This window comes from Erpetoichthys calabaricus, chromosome 4 (assembly GCF_900747795.2).
Source record: "Erpetoichthys calabaricus chromosome 4, fErpCal1.3, whole genome shotgun sequence".
Classification (NCBI taxonomy): domain Eukaryota; kingdom Metazoa; phylum Chordata; class Cladistia; order Polypteriformes; family Polypteridae; genus Erpetoichthys; species Erpetoichthys calabaricus.
In genome coordinates this window covers 43961968-43980114 of record NC_041397.2, presented here as the reverse complement: position 1 = coordinate 43980114, position 18147 = coordinate 43961968, and the positions used below count along the sequence as shown (strand labels likewise).

At 37.8% G+C, this 18147-nt stretch overlaps 1 protein-coding gene across 1 annotated transcript; it reads right to left on the bottom strand.

Moving 5' to 3' along the window:
• Positions 1–660: 660 nt before the first annotated feature.
• On the bottom strand, positions 661–17068 carry LOC114651062 (olfactory receptor 52E4-like). The gene is made up of 2 exons (XM_051926579.1): positions 16121–17068; positions 661–1113 (listed from the first exon to the last, which is right to left on the bottom strand). The coding sequence occupies exons 1-2, from the start codon at positions 17066–17068 to the stop codon at positions 661–663; spliced, it is 1401 nt and encodes a 466-aa protein (XP_051782539.1).
• Between the last annotated feature and the right edge of the window lie 1079 nt (positions 17069–18147).

Genomic DNA, 18147 nt, shown 5'->3' with positions numbered 1-18147 from the left:
CAGGGTCATGCAAAAGTTGATGTCATCGAGTTTACAAACCACTCCTTTGGATGCATAGAACTCTTTGATAGTGCCTTGCAATTCATAAATTCTATTTATAACAGATCCTCTTGACAACCAACGAGCGTTTGAGTACTATATAAAATGTCCTCTTTCTCAGTTGAATCATCATTTTGGAGGAGTTCTCTAAACTGGCGATGATTGAGGGCTCGAGCTCGAATGAAATTCACAATACCAACAGCATCTTCCAATGTGTTGTTCAAGGTTGCAGACTTGGCACATAGAGCTTGTTAGTGTATAATACAGTGCAGTGACAATAATGTGGGAGATTCCGGATATTGAGAGTGAATTTGTTGTTTAAGTAGAGTCACAAAACCGCCCGTTGTTCCTACCATTGCAGGAGCTCCATCTGTACACACAGCAACAAGTCTCTTTAGATCCAATTTCTGTTGATTTGAGACTGATTAGCGACAACAACTCTTCATGGATGTCAAATGTTGGTGACATTGTTCTGATGAAAATAAGCAGTTGTGCCGTATCTGTTGTATTGCAGGATTCATCCAACACTACAGAATACAAAGTAATGGACTCTTGACATATTTTGTTCAGTTGATTTTTTAAGTCAACCGCGAGTTCACCTTGGCACCTCACAATTGTCCTTCATGATAGAGGTAAATCTTTACATTTTTGAAGTTGAGATGGTTCGAGACACTGAACAACTTCAAGCATGCATGATTTGAACAGCTCTACATCAGTATATGGTTTTCCAGCGGCACCCAATTTGAAGGCGACTCGAAACGTTGCCTCAACTTCCGGATTGTGAGAGGATGATTTGAATTTGGTGAACATGGATGTTTCTTTTGTATGGCTCTTGTTCAAGGAATCATACGCTTGCTTTCTGGCCTCATCTTTTAAATTGATGTACTTCATGTATGACTTACAACTCTCATAGTGCTGTTTTGCATTTGATCTCTTTAATGTTCTTATTTGTGTCTTGCATCTTAGGCACATCATAGAGTTTCCTTGGTTTGACATGAAGAAATCCGACTCCCATTCACTGTTGAACTGTCGATTTTCATCGTCTACATGTCTGGATTTCTTTGACGGCGGTAACTGCATTATATGGCCAGTAAAACACAACAATAATTATCAAATGAGGAAATGATGGATCTGACTACTTTAGTTGAAATTTAAGCATGCTGAACTTTAACCCTTTTTGGTGCCATTTGATTGGCCACTTTAGTTACCGCAGGAAATAATTACAGCGGTACTCGCGAAAATCTACAGTGCGCGTGCACTCTATCCGCAGTAAATATCTAGCTTCACTGCTATTGGCATAACTTGCATTCAGTTTGGTTGTATTTCGTTAGCTGTCATTGACCATTCCGTCAGGTATGAACGCGGAGACCAAACGAATCTTCGTTTACGTTGTTTGTTTCGTTGAACATTTTTGGCTAGTGTGAACAAGCCAAAAGGCCGCAATCACTTGTTTCACTGATACCTTCATGACGGCCACAAAAAAAGACCTTGAAGGCCGCATGTGGCCTTGAAGGCCATACTTGCCCACCTCTGGTCTAGGTCTTTTTGAATCATTTTTTCTGCCTCCTCAGTTTCTGCTGTCCCTCCAGCTTTGGTGTTATGAATAAATTTCACAAGTTTACTAACTAAACTGGAATCTGTCATTAATATAATTTAGAAAAAGTAATAGCCCAAAGCCAGTTCCCCAAGGCCCTCCATTGATGACGTCACTGTACATGGAGCATTCACTCTTTATCTGCGTTCTTTGTATCCTATTGAATAAACTACTAATTGACATTTCTAAATTGCCCCAATGCCAGTATTTTTGAAATTAGTCTTTGGCATGAAACCACAATGAAGGCTTAATTAAAGTCTAAATAAGTTATCATATGCTTTGCTTTTGTCTATTATTCAAAAAGGTCTAATAGATTGGTTTGGCATGATCTCTTTCTCATAAAAATTAACTTAGAAAAGAATTTCAAGAACTTGTAGAAGAATTTCACTTGACAAAAAAATCAAACTACCATTGAAAACTACTGGTGAATCATAAAGGCAATGCCTAATCCCTTCCTCTCTTCTACAGACATTATTTAGCTTGTAATTTAAACCTAATATATAAATCTCACTGTAGGTGTGTATTTCTTTATACAATTACAAACCCTTGGCCCAATCACAACAAAATTTTGCACACATATCTCACTTTGACAGCAAGAGGCATTTGACAACTTTAGAACTCAAAATTTTCACCCTGGGGGTACCTGTTTTGTTTTTTTTAAGTTTTAAATGTTTTTATTGCTTTAAGGACAGTGCCACCTTGTGTCTCACCTGTGACACTGGGGCCCAGATGAAGGGAAACGTCAGAACAGACTGAATTCACACTAGCAGACAAAAGAATCAGAACTTAAAATTAATTACCTGGCAAAAGTTTGGTGCTACTTGTAGAAACTAATAAAAAGAACATTTTACATATCCATCTGCTGCTTTTTTCACTCAGATTATCAACTGCACTCTGGTGGAATGTGGAATGCCAACAAAAGCCCGAGAGGGTTCAGACCAAGAAGTTCCTGCTTGTTCTAGGGAATATAGAGTCTTGGTCTGCTGATGGTGTTGTACTGCATTGTTGTGCCTTAACAACACTTTTCCTCCATTTTTGTTTAACAATGCGGAAACACTGGGTTCCTGAACCCTATAGTCTCCTGCTGAATTTAAAGTTCCAGGAATTTTAGTCTTTTTGCTGTATTTAAAATGGACACACAGTTCTTCTGTTTACACGTCCTACCTACCTAAGTTGGAGTTCTGTTAGTCTCATTATTGATAGGGCAACATGATTTCACCTCATTGTTTGGAATCAGGTGTTGCTTCCTATTAATCGTTCTTTGAAGATTATTTACATGGACAATATTTAAAATACTGCGGTGGGCTGGTGTCCTGCCAGGGGTTTGTTTCCTGCCTTGTGCCCTGTGTTGGCTGGGATTGGCTCCAGCAGACCCCCGTGACCCTGTAGTTAGGATATAGCGGGTTGGATAATGAATGGATGGATGGATATTTAAAATAATAAAGGTTAAAATCAAGAACCAAAGATGCCAGAGTTGGGGGTAATGGGATTCATCAGCAAATAATGCAGGGTTAGGATTACATAGTATTTACTATTATTCATTTGAGTTAAAGTAATTGTAAACTCTTGATGCTAAGAATTTCTTGTACAGAGTCTGACAGCTACAGTCTTACAAACATTTCCCAATTGTGGCTCATATTAAATGTTTTCATGTGATTTGTTTTTTTCCTAATTTGTTTTACGATAAGTACTTTCTTTAAATTAACATTACTTGTCCATGTTCCTTTATTTTACAAAATATTTGTGCACACGCATTCTAAATTTTAATAAGTAAAAATAATTAATCAGTAATCAACTTAATTATGCCCAAAGCGTTCAAGTGAGTCAAGGCTCCCACCTACTGGTATAAATAAGAAGTGGAGGAATAAAATGTATTGTTATAATACTCAGTGACTAAACACAATTTTGGATAAAGTGCTATGAAGCATTTATTTAAACGTAAGCATGACTATATTTTGAACCATTCTAAGAGTTTTATATTTTATGACTGCTTTACACAGATTGTTGTATGATTGTCACAATGAGTCTTCTTCTTTCGGCTGCTCCCGTTAGGGGTTGCCACAGTGGATCATATTCTTCCATATCTTTCTGTCCTCTGCATCTTGTTCTGTTTCACCCATTACCTTCATGTCCTCTCTCACCACATCCATAAATCTTCACTTAGGCCTTCCTCTTTTCCTCTTCCCTGGCAGCTCTATCCTTTGCATTATTTTCCCAATATACCCAGCATCTCTCCTCTGCACATTTGTCCAAACCAACGCAATCTCGCCTCTCTGACTTTATCTTCCAACCGTCCAACTTGAGCTGACTCTCTAATGTACTCATTTCTAATCCTATCCATCCTCATCACACCCAATGCAAATCTTAGCATTTTTAACTCTGCTACCTCCATCTCTGTCTTCTGCTTTCTGATCAGTGCCACCGTCTCCAACCTATATAACATAGCTGGTCTCAGTACCGTCCTGTAGACCTTTCCTTTCACTCTTGCTAATACCCGTCCATTCCACCCTGCCTGCACTCTCTTTTTCACCTCTCTTTCACAATCACAATTACTCTGTACTGTTGATCCCAAGTATTTAAACTCATCCACCTTCGCCAGCTCTACTCCCTGCATCCTCACCATTCCACTGACCTCCCTCTCATTTATACACATGTATTCTGTCTTGTTCCTACTGACCTTCATTCCTCTCCTCTCTAGAGCATATCTCCAACCCTCCAGGGTCTCCTCAACATGCTCCCTGCTATTGCTATAGATCACAATGTCATCAGCAAACATCATAGTCCACTATCTGTCTAATCTCGTCTGTCAACCTGTCCATCACCATTGCAAATAAGAAAGGGCTCAGAGCTGATCCCTGATGTAATCCCACCTCCAACTTGAATGCATCCGTCACTCCTACTGCAGACCTCACTTCCCTCGTACATATCCTGTACAACTCTTACGTACTTCTCTGCTACTCCCGACTTTCTCATACAATACCACAGTTCCTCTCGAGGCACCCTGTCATATGCTTTCTCCAGGTCCACAAAGACGCAATGCAACTCCTTCTGGCCTTCTCCAAACTTCTCCATCAACATCCTCAGAGCAAACATTGCATCTGTGGTGCCCTTTCTTGGCATGAAACCATACTGCTGCTCACTAATCATCACCTCACTTCTTAACCTAGCTTCCACTACTCTTTCCCATAACTTCATGCTGTGGCTCATCAATTTTATTCCCCTGTAGTTACTGCAGTCCTGCACATCCCCCTTATTCTTAAATATCGGCACCAGTACACTTCTTCTCCACTCCTCAGGCATCCTCTCACTTTCCAAGATTCCATTAAACAATCTGCTTAAAAACTCCACTGCCATCTCTCCTAAACACCTCCATGCTTCCATAGGTATGTCATCTGGACCAAAGGCCTTTCCATTTTTCATCCTCTTCATAGCTGTCCTTACTTCCTCCTTGCTAATCCGTTGCACTTCCTGATTCACTATCTCCACATCATCCAACCTGTTCTCTCTCTCGTTCTCTTCATTCATCAGCCTCTCAAAGTACTCTTTCCATCTGCTTAACACACTCTCCTCGCTTGTGAATACGTTTCCATCTTTATCCTTTATCACCCTAACCTGCTGCACATCTTTCCCAGCTTGGTCCCTCTGTCTAGCCAATCGGCACAGGTCCTTTTCTCCCTCCTTAGTGTCCAACCTCTCATACAACTCATCATACACCTTTTTTTAGCCTTCAGCCACCTCTCTCTTTACCTTGTGCCTTATCTCCTTGTACTCTTGTCTACTTTCTGCATCTCCCTGACTATCCCACTTCTTCTTTGTCATCCTCTTCCTCTGTATACTCTCCTGTATTTCCTCATTCCACCACCAGGTTTCCTTTTCCTCTTTCTAGATGTCACGCCGAGCATCCTTCTTGCTGTCACCCTTACTACATCTGCTGTAGTTTCCCAGCTGTCTGGTAACTCTTCACTGCCACCCAGTGCCTGTCTCACCTCCTCCCTAAACTCAACCTTGCAGTCTTCCTTTTTCAACTTCCACCATTTGATCCTTAGCTCTGTCCTCACTCTCCTCCTCTTCTTGATCTCCAACGTCATCCTACAGACCACCATCCTATGCTGCTTAACTACACTTTCCCCTGCCACCAATTTGCAGTCTTCAATCTCCTTCAGATCACCTCTTCTGCATAGGATGTAATCTACCTGTGTGCATCTTCTTCCACTCTTGTACATAACCCTATGTTCCTCCCTCTTCTTAAAATACATATTCACCACAGCCATGTCCATCCTTTTGGCAACATCCACTATCCTCTGACCTTCTTCATTCTTCTCCTTGACACCATACCTACCCATCACCTCCTTGTCTCCACTGTTCCCTTCACCAACATGCCCATTGAAATCCGCTCCAATCACCACTTTCTGTCCTTTGGGTACACTGTTCATCACTTCATCCAACTCACTCCAAAAATCTTCTTCTCACCCATTGCACACCCAGCTTGCAGTGCATATGCACTAACAACATTCATCATCACACCTCCAATTTCCAGCTTCATAATCATTACTCTGCCTGACACTCCTTTCACCTTCAAAACACTCTTGACATACTGTTCCTTCAGAATAAACTCTATCCCATTTCTCCTCCCATCCACACCGTGATAGAACAATTTGAATCCACCTCCAATCCACCTGGCCTTACTCTCCTTCCATTTAGTCTCTTGCACGCACAATATATCAACCTACCTTCTCTCCATCATATCTGCTAACTCTCTCCCCTTACCAGTCACACTGCCAACATTCAAAGTTCCTACCCTCAGTTCCACTCTCTTTACTTTCCTCCTCTCTTCCTGCCTTCCGGACACGTCTTCCTCATCTTCTTCTCCTTCTTCTTCTTCGGCCAACAGTAGCCCAATTTCTGCCAGCACCCTGTTGGCTAACAGTACTCGAGTGTATGCCAAACAACACTGATAAAAGCTGCCTCAATGGGACCTTATAAGCAAATTCTATTTAACTGGTAAACTAGTTTTCCATACTGAATATGAATCAATACCTAGAAGCAGAGATGAATATTTTTCTTTGTGTTTACCAAATTTTGAATCCACAGTTTGGAATCAGCAGAATCACTAATATAGGATTTCAAACAATTCAGAGTAAACTGGATTTTGTAGCAGCAAACATCACTCAGACATTGTTGATTTATTAAAAAACAATATGTATAATTATGTAAAAATCTGCTAATATCTGCCCATTTCTGATAGAAGATTACATTTAAAGCTGAGATATGGGCAGTAAAGGGAGCAGAGGAGTAGTTAGATGGGGCAGGAACAAGAATGTTGAAATGTATGTGTAGAGTTACAAAAATGGAAAGAATAAGAAATGAGACAATCAATGGTACAACAAGAGTGATAGAGGTATCGAAGAAAGTAAAATAGATTGAAGTGGAATGGACATGTACATTAACCCCACATAGAAATGGGAAAAGATTAAGAGAAACAAGAAGAACATGATGATTTGAATAAAGCAGGTCGAATTTGTGCCCATGAATGGAACATGACACATACTGATGAAAGTTTGTCGTTGTTCCTTCCTAAGTCCCCTGGTTGAAGTCATCAGATATCATAACTGTATGGACATAATGATTCATCATTACAGTGTTGGTAAAAGAAAGAATAATTTCTGTTGCCAAGTCCCTGTTTGCAATGGGAGGAATACAAACATTAATCAGGATGATGCAACTCATCTCCCTAGGCAGATAATATGAACGGCTAGTATTTCAATGTCTGGTTTACACATTTTAGTTTTAATTGTAATATACTCGATTTTACTTCATTGCTCATTTGCACAAATGTCCAGTTCTCTCCTGCTTTTATCCACTCCTTATGATCAAATCAGATGAAATCCATTTAGCATTAAATATTGCCTGAAATAAGGTGTTCAAGGCAGTTCTCCACAATTCGCAAAATGCCACAGTACCTGAACATGCTGTGACATTTCAACCATTTTATTCAAAAGTAATTGAACATTCCTTGTTATATGCAGGCAAGCCAGTTCTGAAATCTTTCCACCTTACTTTTACCCTCTTAATGCGGCACAAATGAGAATTAAACTGGATTAAAAAATGGTGTATTAGTTTAAGCTGCAAGAGAAATAAATGAACAGTAATATGGTTTAAAGTCTGTTTTATTTCTTTGGACCTTCCTGGACTCGTGAACAGTTAGGGGTGTTTACATGTACACACATAATCAGGTTAAGGTGAATAACCTGTTTAAGGCAGAAACCTTGTTTTCTTAATAATCTTCCGGGGTTCTCCTTTAGCAAAATGCTACAACATCATTAAACTATGCAATAAAAGAGTTAAACTGCAATACTGACAGAGATGGGAGTAGATTCATACCTGGTGGCATGGATCGTGGACTATCTTACAGACAGACCTCAGTATCTGCCTCTTGGGAACTGCAGGTCTGACATTTTGGTCAGCAACACAGGAGCGCCGCATTGGACTGTACTTTCTCCGGTCCTGTTCAGCCTATATACATCGGACTTCCAATACAACTCGGAGTCCTGCCACGTGCAAAAGTTCGCTGACGACACTGCTATCGTGGGCTGCATCAGGAGAGGGCAGGAGGAGGAGTATAGGAACCTAATCAATGACTTTGTTAAATGGTGCGACTCAAACCACCTACACCTGAACACCAGCAAAACCAAGGAGCTGGTGGTGGATTTTAGGAGGACCAGGCCCCTCATGGTCCCCGTGATCATCAGAGGTGACTGTGTGCAGAGGGTGCAGACCTATAAATACCTGGGAGTGCAGCTGGATGATAAATTGGACTGGACTGCCAATACTGATGCTCTGTGCAAGAGAGGACAGAGGCCTCCGTGAATTTCAAAATAAGCATGATGCCTGTGATAATGTTCTTGTACTTTATAAAGAAGTTTAGTGAAATTGACAGCTTTATTTATAGGTTTCTGTTACTGGATTGCAAGCAGCAAACTCCTTTTGGGCCCTGCAAAGGACCCTGTACATGTGCATTTTGTCTTACGCCCAGTGCTGCTGAAATAATAATAATTATTTTACTTCAAATAGATAAGTATTCCATTAGATTACTAATTGCTTTCGAGATGGTACATTCAGCTCATCAACATAAATTTAGCAATATCCAAAATATCAAGAACGATTATTTCAGCCAGGATAAGGAATGATCGCTGCTGATACGGATGTATGTGCCTGTGGCTGCTGAAAGCATGAATGAAGCAAACACGTGCAGGCTGACAGGGTTTAACGGATATGCACAGACTACAAAATCCTTAATTATTCACTGCAGAATCTACCTCTGGTAACCAGGTTTCTCAGAGGCCAATAACCAGATTTCTCTAATTGAAATAAGGGTATACATGGCATTTTAGAAATCAATTTTTTTGTGAATAATTGGGTTATTAAAGTGCATATAAATGTACTAAATGACCGCTGTGATTGCGTGTGGACCCACAAACAGAACACAAGTAATTTAGAATCTAGTATAGATTGTCACAGGTGGCTGGGGGGGCAACCCAGCCAGAACGACACGGAGGAGCGGAAGAGGGCTTACGCCCTCTTCAGACAACGTGGGGGCAACCACCCTGGTTTCTTCGGGGGCCACGGGTATAGAGCATGGAAGCTCATCCCTGTAGGGGCCCGTGGTCACTGTCAGGGGGCGCCCGGATGCCTTGGGAGCCCTTGACCTCAGCACTTCCGCCACACCCGGAAGTGCTGGGGGGAAGAAGAGCAGGGACACCTGGAGTGCTTCCGGGGATGCAGCCGACACTTCCGCCACACTGGGGCGTGTTGGTGGAAGATTGCCGGGAAACACCTGGAGCACATCTGGGTGATTATAAAAGGGGCCGCCTCCCTTCATTCAGTGCTTGAGTCGGGTGGAAGAAGGATGAACCTGGAAGACGAGGAGTGGAGGCGGACTGAAGTGACAAGGCAAGAGTTTGAGGCCTGGACTTTGGGGGAGTTTGGGGTTGTGTGGCACTTAAACTGTAAATAATAGACTTGTAAATAAATGTGTGGTGGTGATTAACATCATGTCTGCCTGTCTGTGTCCGGGCCTTAGTCCACACGATATAGTTAAGAGAGATCAGATTAGTGATTTAAAACAAGCCAAATAAAAATGTATTACACAATAAGATGTACACAGCTTAAATATTGCAACTTGTGTGTATACAGAGAGGAGTGTAAATACAGTTAGACTGGTTTGCTACACAAACTGCCCTCTTCGCAATGTGTGACTATCAGAAGTGTGGCATTAAGAATATCATTTGTTAAGTGGAAATGCCATCATTTTCCCAATAGTAACCTGATTTAATTTACTTTTAACTAAATTGTGTTTAATTAAAAGAATTCCAGATATTTCCAGACATCAATAACACCCATACTGCTGTGTTGCAGCCATTTAAAAATCTTTGTTTACACTGAGCAAAATTTTAACAGCTTGCCAAACTGAACCTGAAATGGGTCTTGAGAGACACCATATCTTTAATTTAATTACTGAGTAAGAGACAAGCAATTCACAAAGGGATCCACCTGAGGTGAGTTAATTTGATCACTCTACTAAAGTAATAAGAATCCATCTCTAAAGGGGGCTTACTGCAGAGACTGGTATTTTGGTTACATGGCAAGTACAAACAGCTGGTCCTGTAAAGGTAAGTTTAATTTTATGTAATAAGTACAGCTTGGCCTTTTGCAATTTCACCTGTATCCCTGGACATTGATTACTTAATTGAGCGTTAACATTTTAGACACCCTTATTAAACTATTATTTGAGGCTTTCAGAGACAAAAGCACATGCCTAATCAGCCAGGAACTCTCTGGTGTTTTGAATGTGCCCAAGTAATAAGGTCGAAAACCCTTCTCAACTCTATAAAGCCACAAGCTAGTACTTCTCAATTTATTTAGTAATAAATTAAATTAGGAATTTAGGCAATTAAATTAAAACTCAAAAGAAACATTATGTGATCAATAAACTAATTAAACTGAAACCAAAGGAAGAAAACAAAATATCATTGGCTTGCTTAATAAGAAAAGATGTAGGAAAGAAATAAGAATTCAACAGCATTAAACAAATATAGTTAACAGACTTAAAAGAATGAAATGAAGAATTTAACAAATAATGAGCAGGGAGCAAAGCAAAAGAGCAAATTAAAACCTAAAAGAAAAAGTGAATTCCCAACTGTCATGATGCTACAAAAATATCAATAAGGGAGCAGGATTCTCCTGTCCTATTTCCTTATTGAACTGAACCCAGCAATCGTTTGTACTTCCTTTATCCTCTCTAAATCTCAAATCCCTTCTTTCCAAGTTAGACCCCTTTTTTCCATATACATTAAAAATCTGGCATTGAGAAGCTTAGAGTTGGTTAACAGGAAATGTGGAATGACTCCTCTCCAAATTCATCCTCCCACAGTCTTTCCTTTTTCCCCCCTCTCCTTTAAAAAAAAAAAAAAAAAAAAAACTCTCTTTATTATGAACCAAGTAATGGCTCCAGTAGCTCAATTTATATTTAATATGGTAACAAAACTTTCCTCCAAATATAACCTCATCTTGTAATACCATTTTTGAAATATAACATTTGCATCTACAAATTTAAATTACCAACAGACCCAACTTCAAATTGAACATTAACTATATGCACTATCACACCTCATAAATGCTTTGCTATTGGCTGATTTTCTGGCCCACTGCCTAAAGTCTGACTCAGTTAAGCCCCTGGTATGTTTCTCCATATGTTCTGGAACTGTGCTTTCATTTTCAACATTAGTCTCATGTCTCCCCTTTTTTCATTCCAACTAAAAACACATTTATTTCCTACTGTATCTTTCTTCTCCTCCTGTCACCTTTCTCCTGGAGGAAATGTTTTCTTTGGGCACCCTAACCAACAAGTTGACTCCAAATAGGCTGACTCTTTATCCATGATTATTTTGAATTAATTTATAAACTATTTCTTCTTCATCGATCAGTTATAAGAATCAATTGATGTTCAAAAACAAATATTAAGACTGGGTGCTCTGCCTTATCTCATAGCAGGAACTGGTTGACCTTAAAGTGTCATCTACTGTATACTGCAATCTTGCTGCAATGACAGGTGTGGCATATGGTCAGGGCCCTTTGCCTGGCTGAGATGCCTCTATGCTGGAAGGACTTGGGGAGGGAGTGTAGGGATTGTGAATTTCCCATTGGGATTAATAAAGTATCTATCTATCTATCTATCTATCCAGAGCATAACCTCACCTGGGGCCTCATATATAAACGGTGCATATGCACAAAAATGTTATGTATGCCCGTTTCCATGCTCACTTCGCGATGTATTAAAACTAAACTTGGCGTAAAGCCACGCACATTTTCATGCCAGCTCAATCCTTGGCGTGCGCCAGTTCTCCACTCGGTTTTGCAAACTGGTGGCACCCAGCATCAAAGTAGTGCTTTTGTTCCAGTGTGGTTTCCCTTTCTTTTTTAGATCCACATCCCTGACGCTGCTTTATCATACACACTGAAATTAACTGCATATTGTTTATTAGTTTAAGGCATCTGATTGTAATTAACCTGTAACAATACAATGGTCCATGGAATAGCCAAAATATTCCAAATACCATAGCTACTTTAGCGTTGTTACTATCAGTGCACTACTCAGAGTATTTATCCCACTGTATCTGAGTGTGGAGTCACAGCTCTACAGCAGCTGATTGGAAAGGGAATTATCGGAAAAACTATCAAGCACATGCTGCTTCAGCCATGCGCACTGTCTGTTGAACTGCTCTCATATGTCAAACGCTTCAGAGTCTTTCCTGTAGGGACCTCGCGTTCAGAAACAGTTTCATCCCAAGAACTATAAACGCACTCAATCGGACCATCAAGTGCTCCTGGTAGAACTGTTTTTACTTATAAGTACCTCACTGTAAACTTACGATAGTTATAATATTGCACAATCTGAACCACTTTATAAAGTGCATATTTGCATATGACGATGATATCATTTTTAAGATGAAATGCAGCAAAATATGTTTATTACATTATACAGATAAAATGTTAACATCATTTAAATATTATATATTGTTAATAAACATGTGAGAACACGATGGACAGCACTAGCGATGAGCTGGCGCCCCGTTCAGGGATTGTTCCTGCCTCGTGCTGTATGCTTGCTGGGACTGGTGTGTCCCTGGATGGATAGACGGATAGAATAATTAAATGCGTACTACGAAGATATTTCAATGTTCCATAAAAGTATTGAAGAATCAGAGTTCTCAGCTTACAAGTGGCTTTAAATCTATTACAGAGCTGATTGTGTGGCGATTGGGTATCTGGAGAAAGAAAAGGAAGGACATAAATTGGGGGTTAGTACGTTTGAAAGAGACAGTACCGCTGCAATAAATTATTTCATCAAAGGTTGCGCACGGTGCAGCAAGTATCTTGCATGAGGCAGGAACAATCTCTGGACAGGGCGCCAGCTCGTCAGTATCACTGCGCCACCATGTTCCCATGTTTAATAACGTGCTTTAATTCCTATCATCATGAAAATGATATCAAGTATACATCTCAGTATTTAAATTATTCAGAGAGCTGTAATATCACGAATGTAATGGATTCTGTGTCCTGTCGGAGGAAGAAAAAGCCTGTTTAAGAAACACGTACTGAAAAGAAAAACATATAGAAAAACATATACAAAACAAAGCATTTAACGTGCTACTTTACTAGTTTCTCAAGTCCCATTGTAACTAAATTAAATGATTTTATGATGAAGTTTATGATGTTCTACTTTAATGACAAAATAAACTACGTGATTAAAGTGGAAATTTTGAGATTAAAGTTGACATTTCGAGCTTTTTTTCCCCACTGTGTCCCTATTTTTTTTTCTTTTCTCTGTACTCTAATCAGCTTCCACGTGACTCTCAGATGATGGGCTACAACTTGCCTTTTCATGGTCGACTTTGATATCTGACAACTTCTTATTTATTTTGGGCACTGTATGACTTTGTGAACTTGAACTTTCCAGTTTCTCCCTATTTACAACCCTATATATGACATCATACAGTACTGTTATGAAAAACATGAATTTAAAGTAGTCACTAACTACTCACAAACACAGTTACTTCATTCTATTATCACTGTTATTTTTGAATTTGACTCACTGTTACAAAAATATTTAATAATGTAAAAACCGGCTCTTTGAAGTAACTGAAAAAGTGTAAAATGCTCAGTTAACTAAGTCCTTGAATACACCCAAATGTTATGCACATCCATACATTTACTGACTTGCTAAACTTGCTTAATGTAGGTAAGATTACAGGAACTTAAATTTTTATACTGGCAGCATCAGGTGTAAATTATGAACCAATCTAATTTATTACTGGAGGACAGAAGGAAATAATTACTGACTAAGAAAGAATCTCTTAATGTATGTAAATAGTACAACTGGGGGAAAAAAGATAACACTTTAGTTTAGGTATCCATTATAAGGTTCTTTAAATGTCTCCACACTATAAATGATTTTAGAATACTTATTAACAAGTCATAAAACAATGAACAATGACACTGATATGTTTGAGGAGTCTTATTTAATTTTTAATGATAATTAATTTATTATTGTTCATAACATACACATAAATACAATTTTTATGTTTTTTAATAAAATGTGTATACTGTATTGTGTTAATAGCTTCTTCAAAATGGATATCCATACTCAAGCATGACCAAAAAATCTTAACAAAAAGATAAAAAGACATTAAACATGTACCCATTTATAGAGATTTTATGTGTTAAGATTTATTTGTAAGATATAGGAAAATCATAAAACATACCAGTTTACTGAATTTTATTACTTTAATTTCATCTAGAATTGAAGTGCTTAGTGGAAAAGAATAATGTTTATATGTTACCATAATAATAGTAATCTTAAATCTACTGAAAATGTGACATTAAAAGTTATAAAGTGACCGAAACCTGTATTTACTATTTCTTGCTGTATGTTCTTTATACACTAAATATATGCAAGATGGTTTGAGGTTTTGTGTAAATAAAAAAAACAAAGTTTAAGAACTCTGTTACATTAAATTACTGACCACTTTGAAAAAATAATTTTAACAAAATACTACAGAATATTCTTTATTTCTTAAGAACACAATTATTTTATCTATTTATGCATTCATTTGTAATCAATGTATCTAGTTTTGGAATGTGACTGGGAGAGACAGAGTCTATCTGGTCTGGACACAGCCCTGGACGAGGCACCAGTCCACTGCAGGGCACACTCACTCATAACAGGGTAATTTAAAGATGACACTGAATATAATACCTACATTTTTAGGATGTGGAAGAATCAGTACTCTGATTAAAACCAATTCAGTGTGCCAGTCTTCTGTTTAAGGTAGTACTTTTAACTGCTGTGCCACTATTCCAACCATAACATTAATTTAAAGGCATTTTTATAGATGTTCTAAGCAGAAAAAAGGAGAACATTATGGTTGGTTTATCTATATATACGGAGTGCAGCACACTGGTCTGTGAAATGTTTCTGGTAGAGCACCCCCTATGACAATGGCTGCAACATTTGCTCCGTTCTTCATGTGGGACTGAAACCCCTAAAGTTTACCTTTTTAAAAGCTATCAGTTGAATCAAGGTACCAGAAATATATGAACCTCAAAGCTCTCATGATAGATACAGCCTTTCAGAGACAATCAGATATATTTTGGCTTGCCCCTTTTGCTTGTGCTCACAAGGGCAGCATTTCAATCTTTCGTAATGTCACAGTCCTTACTGAAAATTAGTTACTGGGAACCCCTAAGTCTGAATCTGACAATGACATTTACTGAACCCTGGTTGCCTGAGCATGTACTGTATACCCTCTATTTTGAAATGCCACTGCCAAGTTGGATGTACTGGCATAAATTAGAGTTTCTCTACTTTTTCTTGTCCATGTTTGAAATTGAAAAAAAATAATAATAATAAACTGTGAGATTGCATGCGTGCATCAGGGTTCTTTTTCAAATTCTTTCAGACACCACCTTATACAGTTTAGTCGGGGGCTCTGATCACATACTAGCCTAACAGTAATATCAAAGTCAGTACTAAAGGACTGAATGACATATATTTTACTGCTTACTGTGCTAAATATTTATTCATGTTGTGGAAGGTATTGTAACCTTTGCGATACATTGCAATACACCATCTGTGCTCTCCCAAGAAAAAATGTATATCTCTATATAAACTTTTCAAGATACATGTTATTCCAATTCAGATTCAATACCAATAATTTTGATTTCAGATTGCACATCTGATTCACATCCACAAAACCTTTGGAAATGAACATAAAAATCTTCACAGGTTAGTGGAGACCATTGAGTCTATTAAGCTTGTTTGCTCAGCAAACAGCTATGGTACCCCACTATAATATCAAAATACTGCATATTGTACATATATAAAACATAAAATGAAAGAAATATCACTTACTTTTATATATTACTTACTGATTTAATTTGTATTTTTGCAAAGTGCTTGTTAAATGCATTACGAATTTCCTTTGTTCTAGTAGCATAAACAAGAGGATTTAACACTGGTGGCACAAGAAGATATAAAACTGCAAACATAATGTGTATCTGGGGTGGCACAGATTGACCAATTCTGTAAACTAAAAAAGTGAACAATGATGTAATATAAAAGTAAAGAATCACAAAAAGATGAGAGCCACATGTGTGAAATGCTTTCAGCTGAGCAGACTTTGACCCAAGCTTTAAAACTGTCCTCAAAATCATAACATACGTGAATGTAATAAATATAACATCCAAACCCAATATAGAAAATGCGACAAAGAGACCATAGTAGCTATTCATTGATATATCACTACATGCCAGTTTTACAACGGCCATGTGATCACAATAGCAGTGTGAGATGATGTTTGTGGCACAATAAGGCAATCTTGAAGCAAGGGTTGGTATCAAGCCAGTTAAAATAAAACCTCGTATGAGAAATGCTGAAAATGTTTTAGCCACAAATTTGTTTGACAATATTGAAGTGTAACGTAAAGGGTTATAAATTGCAACGTATCTGTCATAAGCCATAATAACTAATATGGAAGATTCAAGAGAGGAAAAGAAATGAATGCAGAACATTTGAACAAAGCAGCCCTCAAAGGTTATTCTTTTCTCATTAAGGAAAAATATGTGAAGCATTTTAGGTAAAGTTGATGTACATAGACCAAGATCCACTAGTGCTAAAAGAGAAAGGAACAAATACATTGGAGTGTGTAGATTTTTTTCAAGTCGAACCAGGAAAATGATTATGAAATTGGCTGCAACAGCTAAAAGATACATGACAGTAAAAGGAATTGAAAGCCAATGCTGGTAACTGTCCATCCCTGGAAACCCAAGAAGCACAAACTCTGCTGGACGCAGGGAGGAGATATTGCCCACTTGCATTGCTCCCGTCTCTGCAAAATAAACAGAAATAATATGAATCGTTCAAAGTATAAGTATGCATTTAATAGACAGATTTCAAAAATTATAACTTTATCAAAGATTATACTACTTTAATTCATTTTAAAATAATATATATATTCTAAACATGTAAACAGCTTAAGACAGTAGTAAATAAACTAATAAACTTACAATATGTACTTTGCTGACAATATTCAATACTTTCATGAAATTGATTTTTTGTAAACCTTTCACATATATATTTTTTGACAGTCTGACGCACTATGCAGTAACAGCAAAACTAAAATTTATCCAGAAGTGTCTACTTATACATCTACAGTCTTAATTGTTCATTGGTGAGAGAGGTTAGACTGCCCAGAGGAATAAATACGTCATTTTATTTAACCATTTATCAGTAATTTTTTAATGATACACATGAGACATCATCTGCTATGTGCCTTAAAGCTGTGAAGATCTGAAAACAAATACGTGTTAACTTTGGCACAAGCAAACCATAAGCATTTTCTATGACTGTTTATATTATTTGCTCACTAAACATTGGTAGAAATCATTTTAACTTTTAAAATCATAAACTGTTTTTTACATTTATTTTTAATATGAATTTTCAAGATAAAACTAAGATTGTTACTAGCTGAAGCAATGGTTTTAAATTAAAAAAAGCATTTGTTAAGTAAATGTTTTGCAGTATTTGAAAACAGTATAGCTGAAAGCAATTTTAAGGAGTAGCACTTTCATTCCATCCTTTAGTACACAATTGAAAATCTTTATTGGTTCTACACATTGGATTGCTTTCCAAATGTAAATTCCAAACATTATTTGAGGTTTATACTGTATTAATACAATATTTATATTGTCCATTCTAACATTATTACTAATACACATTAAGATATTTAAGTAAAATGTTCTCTTTTTAAGTAATGGCAACAAATGCAGAAAATTTAGTATAGCAGATATTAGAGAGAGAAGTTCTATGTAGAGTTCACAGTGATGCTTTAAAATGGAGGTAGGACAAGCAGCTATACACAAGCAGAAAACATAAGACCACTAAACTGGAGAATTAG

Coding starts and splice junctions, on each gene's coding strand:
- LOC114651062 (XM_051926579.1), bottom strand. CDS start 17,068: ATGCAAGTGGGCAATATCTCCTCCCTGCGTCCAGCAGAGTTTGTGCTT. Junction 1,114..16,120: donor CAAAAATACAAATTAAATCA/GTAAGTAATATA, acceptor CATATAATGCAG/TTACCGCCGTCAAAGAAATC.